At 40.7% G+C, this 22,585-nt stretch overlaps 3 protein-coding genes across 3 annotated transcripts in view; 2 read left to right on the plus strand and 1 right to left on the minus strand.

Annotated features, from left to right (window-relative positions):
* The window catches only part of cpamd8 (C3 and PZP like alpha-2-macroglobulin domain containing 8), a gene marked incomplete at its 5' end in the record, with an annotated part of 42,035 nt that extends 28,333 nt beyond the window's left edge, over positions 1-13,702 (plus strand). Inside the window, 16 exon segments of the mRNA XM_083887618.1 lie at positions 618-783; positions 1,371-1,457; positions 1,553-1,689; positions 2,183-2,338; positions 2,917-2,979; positions 4,422-4,684; positions 4,766-4,853; positions 7,009-7,083; positions 7,203-7,308; positions 7,515-7,625; positions 7,709-7,921; positions 9,051-9,116; positions 9,119-9,145; positions 9,351-9,425; positions 12,499-12,700; positions 13,145-13,702. Of these exon segments, the coding sequence (XP_083743744.1) occupies positions 618-783; positions 1,371-1,457; positions 1,553-1,689; positions 2,183-2,338; positions 2,917-2,979; positions 4,422-4,684; positions 4,766-4,853; positions 7,009-7,083; positions 7,203-7,308; positions 7,515-7,625; positions 7,709-7,921; positions 9,051-9,116; positions 9,119-9,145; positions 9,351-9,425; positions 12,499-12,700; position 13,145 (1,836 nt within the window). The 3' untranslated portion in view covers positions 13,146-13,702.
* Positions 13,703-16,945: 3,243 nt separating this feature from the next.
* cimap1d (CIMAP1 family member D) lies at positions 16,946-18,782 on the plus strand (the record flags this gene model as incomplete). The annotated part of the gene is made up of 4 exons (XM_083888149.1): positions 16,946-16,985; positions 17,555-17,665; positions 17,930-18,043; positions 18,295-18,782. The coding sequence occupies 4 exons, from the start codon at positions 16,946-16,948 to the stop codon at positions 18,780-18,782; spliced, it is 753 nt and encodes a 250-aa protein (XP_083744275.1).
* Positions 18,783-19,225: 443 nt separating this feature from the next.
* On the minus strand, positions 19,226-21,093 carry cks2 (CDC28 protein kinase regulatory subunit 2; the record flags this gene model as incomplete). The annotated part of the gene is made up of 3 exons (XM_083888415.1): positions 19,226-19,362; positions 20,178-20,305; positions 21,035-21,093. 3 exons carry the CDS (start codon positions 21,091-21,093, stop codon positions 19,319-19,321), a joined length of 231 nt encoding a protein of 76 aa, XP_083744541.1. The 3' UTR covers positions 19,226-19,318.
* Between the last annotated feature and the right edge of the window lie 1,492 nt (positions 21,094-22,585).

A 22,585-nucleotide genomic window follows, 5' to 3' on the forward strand; every position in this document is an offset into this window, starting at 1 on the left:
TTAAAAGATGACTGCTGCAATTACAGCGAGTGGCTGTGGAGACTTATCTGTAACGTCACATCTGCATGAAATGAAAGTAAAACCTCAACCTTTTTAGTGCCCAAAATTAGTGCTTATCAATAACTATCTGAGCAGAAGAGGGGAGGCCTCGAAACTGTGAAAAAAGTAATAAAAGGATGTGTATACTTTATCTGCAGTATGTACAGTGAACCATAAATTATAGGTATTGCAAATGTTGACTGTTATAATGCTGAGAACTTCACAAACTATGCATTCCAAAAGTTGTTTTGAACATTGTTTTGACATTTCGATTATTCACCTAAATTTTGTTAGTAATACTATATGGCTGCAAATGTGTGTATATAAATATTGAATTAACTTATTATGACATTTCACTATTTTACTCACAGATTTGGAAGAATATGCTCAAAAGCCACTGTTATGAATGATAAATACACTAGCAGAAATTTGGTCGACTATGTCCATATTGTGGCTATAAAGAAAGTGAGAGAACACATCCAAAACATAAAACTCTCTTTTGCAGAGCCTAAAGTCCGTCGTTGCTGCTCACACATGTCCATCTGTGTTTGTATTACATGCTGTTCCATCTGATCCAGGAAGAGAAGGTGGCAGTGGCCAAAGCCAAGAATTTTCTGGAAAGCAACACCTACTCTGCCGATGATCCTTACACCACCGCCCTGTCAGCATACGCCTTGGCTCTGCTGCGGAGCCCTTACGCCCCACTGGCCTTGCGCCGCCTCAACCACATGGCCATCACTCAAGGTACTGCCACATTCATCACTGTGAGCAACATGATAAACAAGACACCGGAGGCTCATTCATTTAGCTGCTAAGTACTGGATCCACAGATGTATGGACAGGTACAAGCAAAGACCAGATGTTGAATGAACACGGCCTGGAACAAGAAGATTGATGCACCATGAAAGGAAAACACTGCGAGAATAAACTGAAATGTAGAGATATATGGCTTTTTTATTCGACAAGGTCCCAGAGAAATGACATACAGCCGAAACAATAGTGAAAATAACTGCTTTAGTCCTCAACAGTAGTTCAATCCACTCCTCCATTTCCCTTTTTCCCCCCTTATCTCACCGTTGATTTCCTCCAGCCATTTCCTTATCCTCTTCTTCCTGCACGTTTTTGCAGAATTGACTGACCTGAGGGAAATGTAAAAAAAAAAATGTTATTAGCTGATCACAATAATTTTGTTTGCCAAGTACAATGAAGGCATGGGGCCTGGTTGTGTAATAGCTGAAAGATTAGACAATTGGGAAAATTATAAAAATTGAGTCATGATACAGGAGTTTCCTCTTGGAGAATTATGTGTCTTTATCTCACTTTGTCCGTAGATGGACTCACCCACTGGAGTCTGACAGGCAGCACAATGACAGATGAGGACACGTTCATGGGCTTCAGTGATGGCCTCTCTCAGTCAGGTACACTCTAAATCCATTAATATGACCTTCTCCAAAATCCGAAGCACAAAATAATCTTTTAAATCAGATGTAATCGGGTATTCTTCTTCCCCCAGTGGTGTCAGCAGAGGTGGAGATGACAGCCTATGGTCTTCTGACCTACACCCTCTTGGGGGATGTGGCCTCTGCCTTGCCTGTAGTCAAATGGCTTTCCCAACAAAGGAATGCCCTGGGCGGCTTCTCCTCCACTCAGGTAGCACTGTTTTTCTGGCTTCAGCCCTCTTAGTAACAATCAAGTTACCAAAAAAATAACAGCAAAGGTCCTTTAAATGTAAAAATAATAACTAGTCATTGTTCACAATAGAAGTAGGATGAAGTAAGGAACTTTTCTAGTCCTACCGTGACTTTTTGATTGTTACTCCAAGGAATTTAGTTTCATTCCATCATTCATTCTTTTTCTATATTGTTTATTGTCATTTTCCTGCATGTGTATATAATTTGTTTTGCTTAATATAATGCAAATCAAACCATCTCTTTAGTTTTTCTAATTCTGAGTTGCTCCAAATTATCTCCATGGCAAATGAAAATAAATACAGTATGAACATCAATGGTCCCAATACGCAACCCTGAGGAATCCTACACTCACATTCAGCAGTTTTGATTGGACATATCTGTTCTTTAACTGGATAACTACTCTATTAAAGCATTTAAAGTTACAGCGTTTTCTCTAAACCCCATTGTGCCAGGACACGTGTGTGGCTCTGCAGTCTCTGTCCGAATATGCCATCCTGTCTTACGTGGGAGGGGTCAACCTCACCATCTCGCTGGCCTCCACCAACCTTGACTTCCAGGAAACCTTTGAACTTCGCCGAGACAACAAGAAGCTCCTTCAGAGCGCTAAGGTAATCACATCAGCAGAAGCAGTGATGTATTTTAGAGAGTTTTTGAATGCAGATTACGTCTTCCTCTCATTGTTTGTCTGTCGGCACGTTATCAGCATTGCAACTGTGAGCAACACATTGATATTGATTACCATGAGTGACAAGCTACTACTACGTGACACATGTCTGTGTTTCCATGTATGCTACATAAGCTTGACTGTGTATCCAGAACTGGTTCACACTGCCAAATAAAACAACATTGGATCTGTAGTTTTAATGGCTGCACTTTATGGGCCCATATGCCCACATATTACAAACCCAGTGTGAGTCGGTGTGTGTGTGTGTGTGTGTGTGTGTGTGTGTGTGTGTGCGCGTGTGTGTGTGTGTGTGTGTGCGCGCGCACTTAATTTCTCCACTGAGTGGTGTGATGTCAGTTTAATTGGGGGCAATTAGGCCCTGCTGCTTCGTCGCTACAGACCCACTAGTGGTGGTGCAGCAGCAGCAGCATCCAGCATTCATTCACTTGATAATTGATTCACTCAACTCTCCCTGCCCCCCCCCATAACTCTCTTTGTTTCTTCTTTTTTTTTTTTTATCAGATCCCCAGTATCCCCACTGGCCTCTTTGTGAGTGCTAAAGGAGAAGGCTGCTGTCTCATGCAGGTATTGTAGAAACAAACAGACATATTTGACACTCTAGTCCCTTCGACCAAAAGTATATGTAATACTTTACTTACTTCACTGGCTCACGACAAGAAGCTCCCAGCAGGGGACAGTAAGTTTGTGTCGCCCCAATAATTACTCCCTGTAAATTGGAGTAATCTGGTAGAGTTTAGCCTGTTGTTTTGGAAAGTGTTGATCATGTGGATTCATAAACAACTGAAATAATGTTCTTTTTTTGTAGGATGTTCTATTTAAAAAAACAAAAAAGAAAACACAATAAGTACTAAAAATAAAAATATGCATGATCAATGCTGGATCCTGTTTTCAAAGGTGTCACAGATGTTGTGTCCTACTGTGCAGTGTCTAAAATGTCTTCAAACTGCACGTTTCTCACACACTTTCTTCTCCCTCTCGACTTTCTCGCAACAAACACTCCTTTCTGCAATCAACATCCCCTCTTTGACAACCCCTTGGGGGCAGCAGCACCTGGGCTCTAATTAAAATACAAGAGCGGTGCTATCAAAGAGGATCTGCCTGTGTATATGTTTGTAGACACACTATAAGTGATAAGTATATGTCCTGTGCCTCAGGTTCATTATCTAGTTGCTTTGCAACAGTCTCAAATCACACCGAGTGATTTATTCACAATTTGCACAGCTCTGGCAGTAATAATCTTCTGTGAAATTAAAAAGGGCGTCAAAGGAGTGAGTTGTCCTCGGGCCCAAAGGATAGTCTGCTGAATGCGTGTCTTGTGTCCAGTGCATATGATTTGTAGTTTATGCTGTAAAGTGCTACCTAAGTTTCCCGCTTTACTAAGCTTTTCAAGGCCCTAAATATTTGAACTTAAAGGAGCTTTGTTGCCAATCTTTGAAGCCAAAACTTGTTTTTCTTAAAGCTGTCAACAGCATATGTACTGTATACTGTATATACACTTATTAGCCACTACATTAAAAAGGGTAGCAGATTTAAATATTGTGTCAGATTAGTGTATTTTTAAAGTGAAGTCGCAAAGCAGAAGAAAATAACGAAAACTAGAAATAACCTTTAAAGCAGATGATTGATTATTCACACTTTTATATATATTATATACACTTTTTAGATGCAATATTAAAAATGATGCTGATAAAACACTAGAAAAATAACATCATTCTATTATTATTCTTCTGTAAAAAGATGGGGGTTTTGCAGAAAAACTATGACTTGATTTATGGTTAAAAGGAACTACAGTGTTCCGAATCCAGAACCATCAAAGGAATCTCATAAACCTGGTATCTGCTACAGTGTGGAAGCATTCGAGACATAAGTCTGTAACATGTGGAAAACACTGAATGATGCCTCTTCATCCGTTTATTTTTCCTCCAATAAAGTCAAGCTGCTGCATTTTAAGTCTTGGTTTCATGGATGACGTTGCTAAATACTACACACTCCCTGTGTGTCTGCAGATTGACGTGTCTTACAATGTACCTGACCCAGTATCCAAGCCAGCATTCCAGCTCAAAGTGGACCTAAAAGAACCTGTTCAGGAGCGACACCTGCAGCCTCCCTCCGTCTCCTCATATTCCCGTCATTCTTCCTCACGCTCCCGGAGCCGTGCAGACAATCGCTCTGAGCTCAACCGAAAGAGGCGAGCGCCCATCGACGATGATGACCCAGCAGCACATCAGGACAAAATGGACTTTCACATCTCCCTAGAAGTTTGTGCTAGGTATGGGGGAAAAAAAGAACACACATTAAAAGTGACTCTTCAGTTTACATCTTCTAATTCTAATTCTAATTCTCTTTCTAGGTGGCTCCATTCAGGCTCATCCAACATGGCCGTCATAGAAGTCCCCATGATTTCTGGTTTTAGAGCAGATGTGGAAAGTCTAGAGAGGGTAGGTAATCACACGACCATTCAGTGCACACTTTCTAAAGTTACACAGATCAACAGACACCATTGGGTTTTTTTTGTATGCACCGAGCATTATTTTTCAGCCATTGTCTTCATATAAAAATAAATGTAGTCTTATGTTTTTTCAAATTTTACTTCCTGGGACTAACTTAACAAACCTATACATACAAAAAAATATATAGGAACAAAAAGTCGTTGAGGTATTACCTTCATTGTTGTCCAGTGATGTGTTTTCTGTGTGTTTGTGTTTCTATGTGTTTTATTTCAAACATATCACATGTTTATATGTGTTCAAAAGGTTCATGGTCATGGAGATAACCTTGAGCTCCATGAGCTACAGTGTCTCAGGGTCAGAGGTCATCGGTCCCCTTTATGGGCCCACAAGACTAAACGCACTCACCTCACCGGGCCTCATAAGACACTCGCCTAGAGAAAGCATTTACAAAAGACAGTGGACATTGATTGACATATTGTATTAAACACAGGACTGAATAGAAAGAAGAACAATGATAGAATGTACAAGTGACTACACTGATGAAGAGAAAGCCAAAGCCATTTTAAGGGCTAGATCCAGGTCGGCTCCCCAGCCACCCATCAGAAGCTTGTCCCTCATTACTCGACAGTTATAGTGCCTTTAGTTGGCAGGCTTCTACCACGAGCTACCTCTCTGGCTACCTGGGGAGATGTTAAACACACACTCACTTACATGCACACACATACCGCTGTGAGCATGTCCGCCGAGGCTGACCTGAGCTGCACTGGCTAACGAGCTCAGTTTACAGGTCCTGCTGGCCTCCCTTGGAGTTTTACTGCTGCCTGCCCGACTGCCACTTACATTCCTCAATTTATGGCTGGCAAGCTTGGCCACTTCAGTCATGTCTAGTTGCTTTCATGGATGCTGCAGTCATGAATGATTAGGTCGATGACAGACTGGGAGCTGCCACAGCCATGGCTTCCTATCACCGTGTGTAATGAGCTTTAATGAGTCAGGGAACATTGTGAGTAGAACACTGGAGCTGGGGGAGTTCATTGCCATTTTTTTTGTTACAAGATTGACAAACAATACTTGTGTAAACAGAGACCAATTGTGTAGTGTGTGTCTGTGTGAGTCTGCGTGTGTGTGTGTGTAAGTGTCTCTGTGGCGCCAGCTCAGGCTGAGCACCTCGTAAACCCCTGCTGTCCAAAGGCTGCCACCTTTGACAGTATGAACCCCCCCCCCCCACCCTGTAGGGGGATTTAATGCTGCTGGCTGTCTGTGTACACATTCAAATGTGCAGTAAACAGCTTCCTCATTACTCATTCATACATTTTATGTTTGTAAAAAAAAGACCATGCACATCTGTGCATTTGAGCGAAAGTTTAAAACAAAATACCAGCAACTAAAGAACAGTTATTATCCATTGTCGATTGCATATGGTTTACGTTCCAGTTGTGGCTCACGGAGCACCTTCAAATGTAGACCATGTGGATTCTGACAGGGTGGTGAGAGCCTGTACGGCGTAGTGTATGAAGTCATGAACAATACACGTAGACAACAGGGAAGTACACCACTTCAATAATTTATGACCACTGAGAGTCTGCAAAAATGAGGATTCTCTTTAGTACGCTCAAATGACTTATGAGGCCATTAAGAGACATTAGGGGTGTCTAGTGGTTTTGTTTTATGATAATTTATATTTCATCTTGGGATTGTAAAAAAACTGATTACTAGGATGTGGAGCTGTCCAGTTCACTGTAGTGCTGATTAGTGTTAATGTCCATGTCTGTGGCTAGCACTTATGTATTTTATTGGGTGTGCCTGATAAAACTGATGCTGTCTGATACAACAGGTCGACAGTAAATACTGTATAATGTTCTGTTTTTGAGAGGTTTGACTTGAATGTTATGGAAGCTGCATTTGTTGGTACTGTTGAATTGTGTTAAGATAAGATAAGCTAAGCTGTGTTAGTCCCATGATGGAAAACAGATGATAAAAAGGTAAGGTAGTAATATTAAGCAAAAGGTAAAGAAATATATCAAATATTAAGACAATAAAAAAACAGAAATAGATGTACAGTGTAAACAGTTTTAACACCTACACCTATGATAAAGTATTCTATTCAACAGCATCTCACCTTACTTGTGTTTTCCTTTAATAGCTGCTCATGGATAAGAGAGTGGGTCTGAAGAGATACGAGCTGAACGGGAGAAAAGTGTTGTTCTACTTTGATGAGGTGGGTTTAAATCCTCATTGCTGTTATTATTAATGTCCATATTTGAATATTTCCTAATATCTGTGTGCTGATGGATGCTTTGGAAGTGTTTTTCATCTGTCGCTGCCATCACTTCTTAGATTCCCAGCCAGTGTGTGACGTGTGTGGCCTTTCAAGCAATCCGGGAATACATCGTGGGCAAGACGGCGCCTGTTCCGGTCAAGATCTACGACTACTACGAACCAGGTGTGCCCTTGATGAATATTTAAAGTACAGCTCTTTTTAAAAAGTTACAAAGCGAGAACAAACGTCTGCCTCATCATGATTTATGAAGGGGCTTCTTTTCCATGTATATCTGTAAGTTCATGACCTAGTCATGGTGAGCATCACCAATGTTTTGCGTGTGTGTGGATGTGTGAATGGGCTGTTGTGGGTCACTGCTTGTCATGCAGCCTTCGAGGCAACCCGCTTCTACAACGTCAGCGAGAGCAGTCCGCTAGCACGGGAGCTCTGTGATGGACCGACCTGCAACGAGGTGGAGAGTTCAACCAGTCAGTGGACGGGTGAGACTTCCTTCTTTTGATCCGTTGATGATGCAAAGTCACCCCCAATTCCCTTTCCATTCACTTCTATTTTTTCTGCGCAGGTTTCGTGCAAGCAAACCAGTGCAACAACGTGTTTGGCTGCCTGGAGGAGGAGCACTTTGAGCGTTGCACTTGCTACAGGGACTGCGGTTACGATGGGGAACCAGTGTGTGGATCGGATGGACAGCTCTACCAGAACCAGTGTCAGATGGAGGTGTTTGCCTGTCGAAATGGGACTCGCATTAAGCAGGTTCCAATGTCCCAGTGTCCACACAGTAAGCTCTCGCATCACAACATACCTCACAATCTTTCTTCGGTCAGGCTCAATAATTGGTCCCAATCTCAGCGGACATGGGGCGAAAGGCGGCGTTCACACTCTGGATAGGTAGCCAGTCCAGCACAGGACCACAGTGTTGTTGGAGTTCTGAAGAATGAAAAACCACATCTCACATATTATGAAATATTAGGAACATGCTTATATAGGAATATAGGAACATGCTTTCTTCCTGCATTTAAAACTCTCGAAGTACTAAGAAGTACAAATTTTACATACTGTAATGTGACTAAGAAACTGGAAAAGCTCCACATCTTCGTCCAATAATTGCTTTTTCTGAGTATAATGGAACATCGCTGTCAAGTCAAATTTTATTTATATAGCGTCACAAACACAATTTGCCTTGCAGGGCTTTACATTCTGTACAGCACGGTCAGCACACTCTGTACTCTCTGTAACACAAAACTGCACAATAACCCTTGTGCAGGGGGAAATCGTCTGAATAAACATACATTTAACTGACCCTAGCACATCTCACACACAACCGATTGTTTATGGAAGGACAGAACATGAGCATCAGCTGAATGAGTTGGTCTGATTATCATGCTAACACAGAGAGACTTGGATGAAAGAGATTCATCTCTTTGATGTTTGATGTCGACTTCAGCACAGCCACAATCTCAGTGTTCATAGTTTGTCGACCTTTGCCATTTCAATCCACCAATGTTCCAGTTTCATCGTTTATTCACACTTATCACAATATATTTAATTGTGATTTTCTTTTTTTTGGAAAGGAACAAGTGTCCGTACATTCTTAGCAGCTCTTGTGTCATTGTGTATTTTCCTAGCCTCGCTTTACTATCTGTGCCACTGTGTGATCCTCTCGCGCACGCATCTAAAAAATGCATGTCCATGTCTCTGCTCATCCGGGTGCGCCACGATCAGAGCTGTGGAAACAGCTGTTCAGGTGTTGAGATCATTACTGGAGGACTTTTCTGCCCGTCGCACCTCCCTCCTCCTCCTCCTCTCAACCCTCCCTTAACCCACCGTCCCCCTCCACCCTCTCCTGCTCCCTTTGCTGTATTACAGGGCTCTGTCCAAATGACAGAGTGCTTTTGTCCAGCCCTTTGAAATCCTCGTCACATTCCTTTCCGACGCACAGCCCAACAACAAAGGAGCCTTCATGTTGTGGAGCAGATTGGGAAAAGACATAGACAAAACTTTGGTAGTTAAATCAGTTTGTGCCACGCTGTGTAGATCATCAAAAGATTCATATTTCCTGCCACCATTTTGAAAAAGAGATCATTTGTTTAATGCAAACTAATTTCATTTAATGCAAAAAACTCTCATATTTATTATTATTTTCTTAAGTGCATTTGAGTGCTGTCACATAAATGTGTATCATTAAACGTGTGTGTCTGTCTTTCCAGTGGAGACCGTGGTAGAGGACAGACAACCAACAGCAAACCAGGAGACGGAGCTGCCTTCAGTGCCTGTGCACACAGGTAACCTCATCTTCCACCACACTATAAATAACGTTGCATGACCTCCCATCTCCTCAATTCACTCACTCTTCTGCCTGCTGAGCCCCAAAAGTGCCAACACAACAAAGACAGTCTCAGAGCACAAAGGGTGGGAAGACGAAAATTTGGGGGTGGGGGGGGATATGACATCTGCTGAAAGAAAGAAGATGATCAAGAAAGAATCAAAGGGTAAAGTAATGACACGAGGAAAGTAGAGATGTACAGTACAGTGTAAAAGTCTCTATATGTCTGTCATAAGTGATATAACATGAGTATGTGATATTTAAGCATGTCTTGAATAAGCATAAGTGTAATTGACCTTTTTCACAGCAAATATTTCCCTTTCATACTTTTTGTTACAAATAGCATTAAACAGGTTTCTACTTTAAGAGAGCGAGGGTTGTGCTGAAGCAGTTCTTTTTCCTTAAAATGTTATTTTAAATCTGCATACATGTGTTCCAATAAAGTGGTCGAGCAATAATGACACTGTATGGTTATGATAACATTTCTAAAGTAACACATCTGATAGTGGCCTGAGACTTTGCCACAGGATTGTCGGTCACACTGTAGGTGAGAAATCCCCCCACATCACGTCTACGGGGGCTCTGTGATTAATAGGTGGATAGGCTTCACACTTGCAGACCTGACTGTTGCTGTGCCATGAGCTTAGATCCGTCGTCACTTCCAGAGACTCTGCCAGAGAATTCCTGAGAGGATGTTTGGCTGCATGTGGAGGGGAGGATGTAGCTGTGTTACATTTGGCAATAAAAACATGAGGAGGCACTGCAGTCAATCACCGGTTGCACAAGTGTGTTTGCTGCACATATGTGTATTTGTATAGACTAAGTACGTGTGTGTGTGTGTGTGTGTACTTGTTTTTGTTACCTCTCAATGACCTTTTCTGGCATAAACACTGACCTTGTCAGGGCCAGTAACCCCCATGGAGACCAAAACTTTGTCATAATGAGAAAGACACTGAGGAACTGATGGAAGTGTATGGCTAAAATGGAAATTGTGTTTAGGTTATGCGTTAATATTATGTGTGTATATATATGCATATATGTGTATATGGTTAGATATAAAGCTTTGTTTAGGCTGAAAATCACAGAGGGTTTTCATATTGTAGGGGAGAGTGTGTCGCTCTGTGGGCATGCATTATGTGTACATGATCCACACAACTTTAACAGGCTTTTTGAGGATTAAGACCTGGTTTTAGGGGTAGGGTTAGAATTAGGGATAACACTTATTCACAATTAAGTAGGTGCTTCCTAACATACATATAAGTAGCATACTAGCCCTTTTTTAGTAACTATTAAGCATGTCTTAACATCTTATGTAGGAAAAATCTTAATTCATGTCATAATAGAGGTTGAATAGGTGTTAATACATGCTTAATGATTACTAATAAAGGGTTAGTATGCTATTTATATAGGTTAGTAAGCACCTAGTTAATGGTGAATATGTGTTCCCTAATCTAAAGTGTTACCGAATTGGGGTTAGGGTTAAGGTAAGGGCCTTGGGAATGCATTATGTCTATGAGTGTCCACACAAAGAATGCAAAACCAACATGTGTGTGTGTGTTTGTGAGGGAGGTAGAAAGAGATGTGGCACAGCCTGCACTGACTTGTTTCCCAGCCTCCAGCTCACAAAGCTGCTCACAGAGAGAGAGAGAGAGAGAGAGAGAGAGAGATCTCCTTAGTACATTGAACGAGGGCTACACACACACACAAACACACACACGTACCACAGGAATGCTGTTACGTATTTGAATGCCCATACACAAACACACACATACAGTATAGGTTTGATATAATGTGCACACACGTGTATAAACAGACAAATAATGACTCAAACACACACACTCTCCTACAATATGACTGGGCTGAATAAGAGCTGTAAAAACACTGTCATTGTAAACCATTAGAATGTTGTCAACACGCAGCACTGAGTGCAGTGAGAGTGTGATAGGTGAAAGTGGGTTGTGCCAAGGAGCTGACGATTTCCACTGGAACAGGGAGGAAGCGCTGGTATTAGCTTCCATGTGCAGACTTGTCTTTTCGGTGAACCAGAGGATTCAGTATAATACACACACACAGACTCACAGGCTTCATTTCAGCTGCTTGTGTTCTCCGTCTGCTCATGTTGAATTCAGATTCCCCACTTTATGAATCTAATGTTTAAATGATCTTGTTTGATAACCATTAACAACAACAACCATTAAATCAGCAATGTATGATTGTAGAGGGCTCGCAATAAATGCATATCTTAAATTAACATTTCTTTTTAAAAAAAACAACAACTTCCATGCAAATAAAGTCATTTTGAAGTAACTTGTACTGAATTTTAAGTATGGAAGGACCCCTACTGTCACTGGCAGGGTATTGCTGCTGAAGACTTAAAATTTAAGATGACACCTAACATTTAAACCTTTAGCAGCTAGAAACTTACTTACAAACTTGGGATGCGTTCTGTAAATGCAATGAAATCTGTCGTTTGTAATTTACTCAAACAGGTACTTAAATTAAGTGTTTTCAGATTTAGAAATTGATGTCTGCAACTCACTTAGAAAAAGGTTTACCTCTGGGTCACATGATCTCTTGCTTTATTTTCACTCTTTTAATAATTTGGGGAATTGTAGGTACTCATTGTTGCAGCTTTGCATCTAAGAAGATAACCTAATCTAAAGTGTAAAGATAACACTTTAGATTAAGGTAACACATATTCAGCATTAACTAGGTGCTTACTAACATGCATATAAGTAGCATACTAGCCCTTTATTAGTAAATATTAAGCACGTATTAACACCTTATGTAGGAAAAATCTTAATTTGTGTCGTAATAGAGGTAGAATGTAGAATAAGGTGTTAATACATGCTTAATGATTACTAATAAAGGGCTAGTATGCTACTGATATGCATGTTATTAAGCACCTAGTTAATGCTGAATATGCGTTACCTTAATCTAAAGTGTTACCTAGTTTTCAAACACTGAAAATATTTTTCTCACTATTTTCTCACGTCACTTCACGCCTTCAATGTCATCACTGATGTCTCCAGGTGAAGAGGACCAGGGCTCCATGGCAGAAGTGTCCTACTACTCCTATGAATACGACCCAGACTCTGATCCTTTCCCTGCCGATGCAGACGCAGGGGGCCGCTTTGACCTTCATGAAGGTGGAGGGGACGTACAGCAGAAAGTGCTCTTGCCGGCAGATCCCCAGCTTCCCGCACAGGACACAAAAAACACCCCTGAACGATGGTACGAGAGCGCCGTCGTTGTTGTTTGTGATTGCTTTTCTGTGCGGCTGGGTTTCTAGTCTTATTCCACAGTATTCTTATGAGGGGTTTTTTTTTTTAGAATGGGGCTCAGGTCTATTAGATAATGTGTGAATATCTATTTGTCTGCTTGTGTTAACTGGTTGTGAGAAATCAAATGAAAACACCAGCAACAACAATGGTACAGTCCATTCCTCTTAAGTAGAGACATAACTCTATAAAGTTGGGTCACAAATATATATATATATATATACATATGTTATAAAACTCCACGTGCGTGCGTGTGTTATCTTTTTTATCTTATGAAATGTTCAGAGCACTTAGTAGACTTGCTTAAAAGCTTGGTAATGACGTTTCTAAGGTTTTCCCCGTGTCTGATCTCATCTTGTACTAAAATGCTTGTTTTGTTTTTCCCTGTCGTCCACAGAAACCTTCGCAGAGTGAAGTGTGGCCCGCCTCCAAATTGTACATTATTTGTGAATATGCTAGTGAATGGAAAGAGAAGAGGGACTGTGGAGTTACTCAGCCTGACAGGAGGAGAGATGGTGGGGGTCTGGGGAGTGACAGAGTGTGTGTGCGTATGTTGTTTTTGAATGGTAGAGCAGATGCATTTATATACTGTATGTGTGTGTGTGAGAGAGTGTGTGTGTCCGTCCTCCAGACTTTTCTTTTTCTTCTACAGACTCCTGGTCACCAATAGGCACCATAGCATCCTCTTGTTATTCACTGTACTGCCTTTATAATCACTAGAAGAAATAATCAAGTATTTATATTTGTAATTACACCTGACTTAAAGCAAAATATTTTGTTATATTTTCTATCTGTGGTATTTATTTGTAGCTAGAAGTCATATTATTATTATTTTATATTTCATTGTCTGCCATTCACTCAACCTTTTTTTTTTGCCCTTGTTATTTTTTGTTTCAACAACAGGATACCTTTCGTGCTATCAAAGGCTTTTTTTTTTTTATCATAGCAAGCTTTAAAACCCAATTCTTGAAATGTTTGATGATATTCTGGTGCTGGTATCCTGCTGGAGGAAGACATATGCAAACCATATGCTTTACAGAAACATAAGCTGAAAATGTTTTTCATTTTTGAGATTTTTTTTTATTATTATTACACAGCGCATCAGAAAATTGACAGGAAACATGCAGAGTGAGAGCTGCAGCAAAGACTCAAACTATGGAATTTACAGTTTCAAGATCAAGAGGTGTGTCTTTTCACCAGTGGTGCACCAGCTGACATGAAACTATTATATCAAGACATGGACATCACTTACTCTCAAAGTAGTCGCCTTTTCACCTTACCTACCTTGAGATTTGATTGTACAGTTCATAAGCTATTGTGTATTTTTTTCTTTCTTTTTTTTTGGTTGTTAATTTTTTTTTTTCATTTGTGAAGCAATCAAATTTAAAAAAAAAAAAAAATCAAGAATGAAGTTTTAAATTTGTGTAAATGTACCAAATTTGATTTAACGAAGCCCAAATTCATATCAAACATTGTGCTTTCTATAACAAACAAGAATAAAGTTTGTAAACAAGGCAGGGTCGTAGTTTTGTTGTCATTAGGTGAACAAAACTTTGTCATTGGTCTCGTATACAAGTTTCCTACATGTATAGGTCCCATATTATGCAAAATCAACTTTTCAATCATTTAAATACTTATATTTGGGACTCTGGAGGCCCTATCAGTGTGCACAAAGATGACTCACTCATGTTTTTGTGGTCCTCCTCAGTCTAAGTACAGGAGATAAAACATGCAATGTTGACTTCCGCGCTCACTGGGACGTCACAATACGCTAAATTCCTGGAATTGTTGTCTCGTGGAGCTCCGCTTTGTCCATGAAACACGTGAGAGTGCTGGAGAGGTCTGTGAAAAGTCCGATTCTTGGCTCCACAGTGCAGCATAGAGTCCTACACAAACTTCTAGCCTCAGAGGATTTATCTGTCCAGTGGAGATATGTTATATATGACGGCAATGTGCCTGCTAGAGCCTGAAAATTATCACTTTTCCAAATGCTAACTGCTGTTAGCTCCCAGTTGATGTCATTTCCTGTCCCTAAAGTTCTGTTTTACTCTACTTGAGGGGTGATTGAACTGTTGTAGTGCTTCATCCTTATGGTATTTTGACCAAAGCATGTCACAGACATGTTCATTAGGACACCAGGGAACTAGTTTAACTTGGAGAAATAGGGTATAACATGGGACCTTTAAAGCTGCAGTGCGTAGCTTGTTTTTGTTTATTCTGCCTCTGTTCAGTCTTGGTGAACAAAAACAATGCGACATCATACGTATTCTGCGTCCTTTATCTGAAAACGGCAGACCTGACCGTGAGCATGTTGCGGAAGTGTGAAGCATTTATCCCATTAAACGTCTAAATGGCCCTTTTTTTTTTTTTTAGTAGAATTCCCTTTTTGTGGGAGCTGCTTTGTGTTTTCAGTCATACTTCGACCTGTTTGCAACTGTCTTGCTTTATTTCAGTGCCGTGCTGAGACTGTTTCGCCATAAAACAAATCCTATCCTGTGTGCAGCATCACAGGAATGTCACATAGGCTTAATCAACATTGTGTGAACTCATTTGAAAATGTTTATCGTAAAGTTATGCACTAGAGTTGTCTTTAAGTCTTTTTCTCGGCTTAATGTGCTTTGTAAACCTGCATGAAATAAATACCCCAACCTCACTGTTATACCATCTGGGCTGATGCGGCTCCACTGCAGCGCTTTATGAAGCCTGTGTTGCTCCGTTTCATTTGAAAGGCTAGTTAAGTCTGGAGATGATTTCCTGGCAGCAGTGACACATCTCTGCTGCTGCTGCTGCTTCAGAAGACCCTTTGCTTTGATAGCCGACTCCCTGACCTCTGGCAAGCTGCTGCGTTTGGAGACACAAAGCAGCGTGCACATGTGTGATTCAGTTCCTGCAAACTGTTCACACGCCAAAGCTTGGATGTGCATCGTTTTTTTGTTTGTGTTTGTGCTTACACCAGGTTTCAGGGTTACCAAAGCAGCAGCAGCAGCAGCAGCAGCAGCTTTGAGAGAGCGTTAGAGCCTGTTAATGTTTGTTTTGTTGTCAGCCCCTCTCAGTTGCTGTGGCCTCTGGCAGATCAGGCCTTTTTAAACGAGTCCTTCAAATCCCAACTACAAATTATCTCCGGGATTAGCGAAGATCAAAGAGCGCTAAACTGTAAACTGCATTGGGGTAATCGGTTTGACCCAACATCAAAGATGAGAAACCAGAGGGTGGCAAGTTTAATTTCCAGCAGTGTAGTCCAGCTGTATGTTGTCAATTTATGACTTAGAACATTTGGGGCCTGCTGTAACTGCTCCAGGTGTGCTGCACTGCATCTGACCCCAGCCCTTACACAGACCTCCCTAAAAAGGGAAATACAGAAACCTGGTCCTGTCAGTGGTTCACTGTTTTACATTATTAAAAACAAAATCAGCTCCAAAGCTCAGCATGCTTTATGTTCCAGTCTAACTTTATACCTGTGTCATGATAATAGCCCAGCAGTGCAGGGGACCTGGCTGCAGCAGAGTATCCACAGCAGTCTCCCCGGCAACTGCATGCCTGGCTGAAGAATGATATTGGGTCTCCACACTGTGATGAGCAGAAAGAGTGAAAAGAGAAAGGGGGGGATGGATTGTGGTTTCATGGTTTGCAGGGGGGGAGAGCTAGCGTTACATGAGAGTGAATCGGAGTGATGACATTGTTCCCTAAGCCGCTGAGTGAACCTATACATGTGCCACTGTGGAGGAAGGCGGGGGTCATTCACCTGTCTGAGCCACCGCTGATAGAGCAACGGGGAGAAAAGCACAAACAGGCAGAATGATAGAAGCCTATCCAGTGTTGAGTCGGCTCTTCTGTTGGCACTTTGATATGTATTATAGGTCTCGGGTTCCCTGATTGTTCCAGAGGAAATTAGAGATTGATTCTGGATCATTCTGGGGTCTGAGTTGCAGTATTAGTCCAGGCATAGGTGATGCTGGATCCCACTTAAACAAAACTTCTTTTTTTAAATATATTTGAAGACAGACCAGAAAAGTTGACATGGATTAATCTGTTAAATGTTTGAATTTCCGGCCTCAGCTCAGGCTGAAAGGGAATTACCTGTGGTAAGTTACAATTATTATATATCTTTAAGTATTTTTTCTTCCCGTGACTTCGGGATGTGTCTTGTTTTGATTAAAGTGTGTGCATTTTTCACCGTTTAAGGGCATCTGCAAAGTCAATGGAGAAAAGATATCCAGCAATTGCAGGAAGAGAAAAAGGTAACTATTGAGAAAGGATGTAATTGTGGGCAAAATATATATCTATTCACTGACTGTGTGAACTCATGTGTTTGAGTGTTGTTGGTGGTTAATTTGGTACCTGGTCGTTTTAAAGAGGAACACTGACTCCAACAGAGTGGAGGATTTGTCAGAGTGCAGACTTGCCAGGACTCGCTCTGTTCAGTAAAAAAAAAAATGCTCCCACCTGCTCAGCTCTGTGTGTTCAACATTTCAATGCTGATGTCATTTTTCGCTGTGTGTGTGATGTGTTGCTGCCGCCTGCAGCTCTGGTAGTCTGACTTTAGTGTGCACAGCAGACCAAATCAGATTCAGTCTTTTAGATTATTGCTGCAGGGCTGATTGACCGACACGTGAATAAATCAAATGACAATTCTTTAAAGTTACGTAAAAAATGTTATGAATACAAATATTATAATATAACAAGTCTTCAATATAACCTCATTTTATTCAGGCACATGAAGCAGCTGAAGAAACTGAAAATTCTTCTGCAAATCTATGTAATTATAGCACATTATTTATGTGTAATTGTGACATATCTCCTTCTCTAGGGCCAGGTCCTGGTCGTTATGGGCTTCCTCCAACCATCGGGTTTAATGGTCATGACTTCACCAAGCCGACGAGCCCTGCCTACTCTTTCCACAGCAGAATGAGCAACAACCGTGAGTCACTTTCTCTTCTTACGTTTTGAAATAATTAGTTTGCTAATGTCTTTGAAACTCAAAACTTCAGTGATTACCATTTATAAAATAGCCAAGAAGTATTGCATGAATATAGAATGCAGAGGCTTTTTCAGTGGTGTTCTTGTGTAGAACCACTAGGGGGAGACAATGCTTCATTAGTTATTTTTTACATTACATAATAGGAACCTTGCCAGCCAGAAGACAGTACATCAAACTTACAATAAATGTCTACATTCCTTACAGTGTATGGTGTTAACTGCAGTCCAGGGCCTCAGTATTATGTTGATGCAAAAATCACCCGCTTTGGAAGAGATGGCACTCCTGCATACTCCATGTTGAGCAGAATCAAAGAAAAGAGTAAGTACTATTCCATTAAAAGCAAATATTTTATTGTATTTTTCTAGAGAGCCATTTAAATCTAATTTTAAACTGCAGCCTAATTTACACGTCTTTTTATTCAAACCAAACCCTTTAAGCCGATATACAGTAAAAACACTTGTTTTTGACAGTTCTGTCAGCTGCTGCAACTTAAACTCAACCCCATGTGTGCTCTGCCACATGGTGCCAGTTTGTTGCTTTGTATTATTCAACTGTTTTCTCTTCACTAGAGGAGTTATTCCAAACACCTGGACCTGGTGCATACAGTCCTGAGAAAGCCCCACCATGTAACCTTCAGCGCAGACCCCCGTCCTACACAATGGGCTCCCGCACTCAGTACCGCAGCATGGACTCAGTACCTGCTCCTAACAAGTATTCTCTCCCTCCACTCATGGGCCCTCAAGTCCCAAACAAGCCGGCCAGTGCAAGCTACACAATATCAGGTAGTTACAGCACAGGTGGACCATCTGTGGATTTAGCAAAGACGCCTGGGCCTTGCAGGTACAACACTACAGACCCAGGAGTGTATTTGCACCGACAGCCAGCGTTTTCCATGCTGGGACGACACAACTTACCCAAAGATGCCACCAAGAAACCTGGTCCTGGAACTTACAATCCAGAGAAAGTAACTGTTCACAAAGCCCGGGCCCCGGCTTTCTCTCTGGGCATCAGACACTCCGAATTTGTCACCCCACTAGTTGTCAATGTTTCGGACTAAACTATCACTTGGAGTAAATGAGAGAAACATAACAATGCAATGACAGGAACATATAAAAGAAAGCATTTAATTTTGTTCATTCGGCAACAAAGCACTTCAATCAATCATGACAATAATATTTATAATACCTAGAAATAATATATATATGTACATAACATAAACATGTTCAAACACAGAAACCCCTTCAGGAAAAAATAATGAGCTTAAGAAAAATTTAAATCCTATGCCTCTATGACCACTCGGTAAATAATTATGAAAGAAAAGGTGGAAATCAAAACACATTCAAAAACATTAAAGTGTACAATTGACAGGCAATTTTTCACCATATTCATTTTAAGGTTAACATTCACAGTGGAATCGAGATATTTGCCTCTCATTACCTCTAAAAAATTGAGGGACTTGGAAAGAACAAGAAAAGCACAATACAAACTAAGGGGTTTCTACACAATACATTACATCAAATGTAGAGATGTACGAGAGAATGAAGTATGGCCCAAAGACGAAACAAAACGGCAAAGATGATTACAGGTTTCCATTTATTCCTTTGGGAGAGGCCTTCTGAAGAGCAGTATGTGTGGCTCTGGAGAGGAAAACAAAGAATAACCTTATCAGTATCATCTACAGTACAGTGTCTACAATATACAGTGGATAAATTGACAAAAACACAGCTGTTTTCTACACTTAAATATATTTAAAATCACAATTAACTGGTTTCCTCCAAGGTCGCTCGGGAGCAAAAATTAAACTATTAAACTATCTGGCATGTATTGTGATAATTACCAATATCTAACTAACTTGAAGTGTTTTATCGTGTTATTTATATATTTTTTTATATTTTTGGTTAGTTCAAAGTTGAAACGGTTTATAGACGCATGCTAGAAGCTGCTATAGGTTAGATTGTAGCATTTGTCTTGGTGACCTAATTACTCACACTTACTCTAACTTTGAAAATGGTCTGACTGACTAAGTACAGATGAATGAAATCATATATTTGGGCTGTTTAGTTCTTTTTGGGGGGAACAATATTTCATACACAGTTGAGAGAATTATGTCTTTGAAATGACTCAGCACAAATGTGTTGTTAACGGCTTCATAGTTCATTGATGGTCACAAAATTACTGTATTGAGTTTGTGTTATATCGGTATCGGGCACAAAAAAGTGGTATGTCCTGTCCCTAATAGATAAAACAACCTTATGATGACATTATGTTGTGATGCAGGAATTCAAATGACCTAAACTCTTAGAATGAGAAAAATGTTTTGTTGACATTTGATTTTGAACTTAAGTTATGGTTGCAGCTATTCCTGTGTATTACGTGTGCTTATGAGGCTTGTTTTTGGACCGACTGAGAACAGAATGTACAGAATGTACATCTACCGTCCACACCCACTCACCTGGTTTGTGGATCATGTAGTGTATCCAGCCCTGGCTTTGTTGCACGCCCAGTCCCCTCCACTCATCTTCTGACATCAGGTGGGACGAAGGCACCAGTTTCGACAGCTGCTTCGGAAGCACGACATGCCTGCGTAAAGACACACACACACACACACACACACACACACACACACACACACACACACACACACACACACACACACACACACACACACACACACACACACACACACACACACACACACACACACACACACACACACACACACACACACACACACACACACACACACACACACACACACACACACACACACACACACACACACACACACACACACACACACACACACACACACACACACACACACACACACACACACACACACACACACACACACACACACACACACCTGTAAGCAATGACGCAATTACGGCTGACCCCCAAACAATCTTCGTTTCACTAGAGGACGATATAGTAGCAACTTCACGTCGATAACAGGACATTTGTAAGTAACTTAATACACAATGTCCAATTGAGAACGGTAAAAACGATGAAAAAACAATGTCCTTTTTTTGTTCATACACATTCAGCCTTCACATGTATGTTAACCACAACGTTCAACCCAAAGCAAACACGCCTATAGCATTAACAACAAACCCCGGTTAGCATTATATCAAGAAATAAATAAGTTTTGAGTGAGAAAATACACATCAATACCTATATACATTCATACATTATCCACACTAGTCAGAAGTTAGCATGGCGTGTTTACGTTATGTCGAGCGACGCTGTTAGCATAGCTAATTTCAACGACCAATGCATGTTAGCCAAAAAGTTAGCCAAGACACAGACCTGTACTCGAAGTTCTCGTCGTTGTACTTGTCAGAATAGTGAATCTGTTTTTTTGACATCTTCGCTCGATGGTATCACTGAGGCTATACCGAAGTTTGCGAGTGGTATGAGGCGATTGTCGCGCACTGCTTCTCAATAATTCGGGTCGTATTAAGCCGCTACTGCTGCTGTCATCTGCCGCTGTTTTCACAAACCACCACGATTCAAACCCCAACGGTTCCCCGCCTTCCGCGGATTGGTCTGACCAAGGGCCCGCCCTCCTACAAAGATCTGTGTTGGAAAAAACTAAAACGGAGTCATTCACTCGGTTATGAAACGAGGCACAAACAGGAAACGTTGCTTGTCACAGTTGACCGTTTTTAGGCGGTTAATAAAAAAACCACACCCATATTTCAGCTACTGTTTAAAAATGTGGATATGTGCCACACAGTAATTGTGGGCATTCAAACTAAAAATCCCAGCTGTATAACACGTATCTGGGCTTATAATTTGCGCGAACTTTTCTGACAGCGTTAAAAACGGACTGAGTGAGAGCTCTTCGTCTATTTACCTGCCCTCGATGTCGAGGAGGAAGTAATGCTGCTCAAAATGTGTTTCTAAACAGTAACACACGCTGGATCGTGTTACTATACACGGAAATAAATCAGATATTTTATTGAAAGCTACTCAGTTATTATACAAACGTTGCATTTGTAAAACAAAAACAAAAAACATTTCTAAAGTGTAAAAAATAGAGCCATGGTTCTCAAAATGTGGTATGTGTACCACCAGTGGTACGCAAGCTTCCTCTGGTGGTACTTGGAGGAAAATCAGAAATAATGTTATACTTTATATACCAGGAGCTGGGGAATGTTGACTCAGGTGTGTGAAATGAAACAAACAACTTAAATAAAATAATAATAATTAGAGTCACCTTATTGCTCGCTCCATCTTAATCTAATTTCACTCTATCAGTGTCTGAAGTGTATGTGAAGAAGAAGAGGATGATGACAGAGCTATTGAGAATAACTCTGTACTGTAACATTAGCGATAATGGTGTTACTTCCACTGAAATAGAGGATTGGTCATCACATGCCAGAAAAATGTCTTTCTCCATTTGCAAAGTAAGCGTCCACTTCAGAACTCTTACCCGATGAGCCAGAACATAATTTCGGACCCAGCGGTTAGTGTTAATGTCGTGGGTCGGTTAAGTTTAAGGTTAGATGTTAACTGGAGTATCCATGTCCACAACCTGTTTGGGTTTGACCAAGTTCATGACCCATTGACACTAAAGAACTTATATATTTTCTTTAGGCCTTATGTAAATATCTTTAGTGAATTATTAACAATGCAAACTATCTTCTTACATGTTAACCAAACACCATAGTTTGAGGTTTCTGTCTTGTAGTTAACTTATGCTCTTGTTCTAAGATGTAATTGTTGTTTTCGGGGTAATGGCTGCTAATGAGCAGTGGTGTATTCACAGCAGGGTTTGTTCCACTCATATTATGCAAAGTACTAAAGTCAGGAGGTAAAAATGTTAACTCTTCATGGTCAGAGAAATTCACTATA

This window comes from Microchirus variegatus (genome assembly GCF_963457635.1).
Source record: "Microchirus variegatus genome assembly, chromosome: 4".
Lineage (NCBI taxonomy): Eukaryota > Metazoa > Chordata > Actinopteri > Pleuronectiformes > Soleidae > Microchirus > Microchirus variegatus.